This window comes from Arachis ipaensis, chromosome B3 (genome assembly GCF_059453495.1).
Source record: "Arachis ipaensis isolate K30076 ecotype BB chromosome B3, ASM5945349v1, whole genome shotgun sequence".
NCBI classification, from domain to species: Eukaryota; Viridiplantae; Streptophyta; class Magnoliopsida; order Fabales; family Fabaceae; genus Arachis; species Arachis ipaensis.
Genome location: NC_142438.1, coordinates 32,231,641 through 32,233,425, shown reverse-complemented (window position 1 = coordinate 32,233,425; position 1,785 = coordinate 32,231,641). Strand labels below are relative to the sequence as shown.

Genomic DNA, 1,785 nt, shown 5'->3' with positions numbered 1-1,785 from the left:
ACTCTACGTAATAAGACATAAAAGTGATGGTGTTTGATTCTATGTGTAACGGATTTTATTAGGAGATTATTTTGATAAAGATACTAAAAATAATTTTTTTAAATGTTTATATGTTTCATAATATTATTAGACATCTTTATTAAATTGGTTAATAATTTATTCTTTAATAAATCAGAATAAAATCTGTTTATTATAGCAACAATAATAAATTTAATTGTCCGCATTATAATTATTAGATCCAATTTGATCCGATTAATTTACACAATCTAAATCGAATTATGTTTAATTTTTTTTATAAAAAGATAAATATATTCCTGATTTTTGTTTTTAAAAAAAACCATGATTCAGTAGGTTATGTAAATTGGTCGATTCGACCGGATCTAATAACAATTGGGTTTATTGTTATTGTTATAAAAAGATCGATTTTATTCTAGTTTGTTAAGAAATTTAAAAATAACCGATTCATTAATACGTCTGATAATAAAAAGACGTTTTACGCATTTTTTACAAGAGCATCCTCCTCTATCTAATAGAATAAATATTTTATTGTTGGTGTTGGAGTTTACGTGTATATATAAAATTTGATGTTCATGATAATAACAAAGACATGAAGCTAAGGGTACGAAGCAACTAGCAAGAGATATGCATATTATAGTCCATAAATGTAACCATAAAATGGCTGTTATATAGCTATCACTGTGAACGAAACTTGATTCAAATACGTAGAGTGCATTTTACTCACACAGATATGCAATACGACAACAGCACACAGTTTTATTTAGTAAAAGAGTACATATATATTATTGCCAAACAGATTTGGCAATTACATTATACTTAATGGCCACAGGTGCAGTTGGTGCAAGAGCAGTTAGCACCGCACTTGCACTTCCCATCGTTCTCACCAGCTGGAACTTCCATCACCACGGTCTCCACCATCCTGTAAAAAAAATATATATTACAATTTAAAATTATATTATTTAAATCTTTAATATTTTAAAATTAGTTTAATATTATTCTAATGTTAGAGTTCTCTTAACAGAATTAATAATAAAATAAAAATAAGATAATTTTAAAATATTAAAATTTAAATAAGACAAAAACATTACTCAATAAAAAATAGAAAATAAATTTTTAACGTTTTAAAATTGTCTCAATTTTATCTCACCGTATATTTCGTTAACAATTACGAATAACAGGACAACATCGACATGATTTCATAATGTTAAGGATTTAATGGGACAATTAAAGAAAGATTACAAATGGGCAAATGTAGAGGTTACCTTTTTTCGGTTTCCACGATGTCAACACCGTATTTGTTTCCCTTCCTAAACATATAAATAATGAGAGAATGAGTTAGATTTGTAAATCCAAGTATCAAATATTATTATTAGGCATCTAGCACAAAATTAAACTATGATATTTATGAAATGATTTTAGTTCGAGATAATTATATTTTTTCAAAAAGCTATTTTGAATTTCTATTTTCAATAATAGAAAACTGTCTAGAATCAATTTTTTTTTTCTTCTGCGCACTCTATTTGCAAGTATACTACTCCAATTTAAACACACATAAGGTTCTTTGCGTCGAGAATCAAGTTAGTTAATAGGATATAAAATTTGATGTATTATAATTTAAATTTAAACATATTCTTCTCATCTTTAGGTATTTTTATTATTCTAAATCTGTACAACGCATATTTGGATTTAACCAATATTTTTATGTGAAATGCCTTAGTAGCGTACTAGAATTTTCTATCCTTAACACCAAATATGTTATATTTTATT

At 25.8% G+C, this 1,785-nt stretch overlaps 1 protein-coding gene across 1 annotated transcript; it reads right to left on the bottom strand.

Annotated features, from left to right (window-relative positions):
* Nucleotides 1-709: 709 nt before the first annotated feature.
* On the bottom strand, nucleotides 710-1,516 carry MT3 (metallothionein 3). The gene is made up of 2 exons (XM_021118636.2): nucleotides 1,281-1,516; nucleotides 710-937 (listed from the first exon to the last, which is right to left on the bottom strand). The coding sequence occupies exons 1-2, from the start codon at nucleotides 1,331-1,333 to the stop codon at nucleotides 835-837; spliced, it is 156 nt and encodes a 51-aa protein (XP_020974295.2). The 5' UTR covers nucleotides 1,334-1,516; the 3' UTR covers nucleotides 710-834.
* Nucleotides 1,517-1,785: the final 269 nt, after the last annotated feature.

What these genes read in the sequence shown, in the direction of transcription:
- MT3 (XM_021118636.2), bottom strand. Translation starts at nt 1,333, where the DNA reads ATGTTTAGGAAGGGAAACAAATACGGTGTTGACATCGTGGAAACCGAA. An exon ending in ATCGTGGAAACCGAAAAAAG is followed by an intron (nt 938 to 1,280) that starts GTAACCTCTACA and finishes TTTTTTTTACAG; the next exon opens with GATGGTGGAGACCGTGGTGA.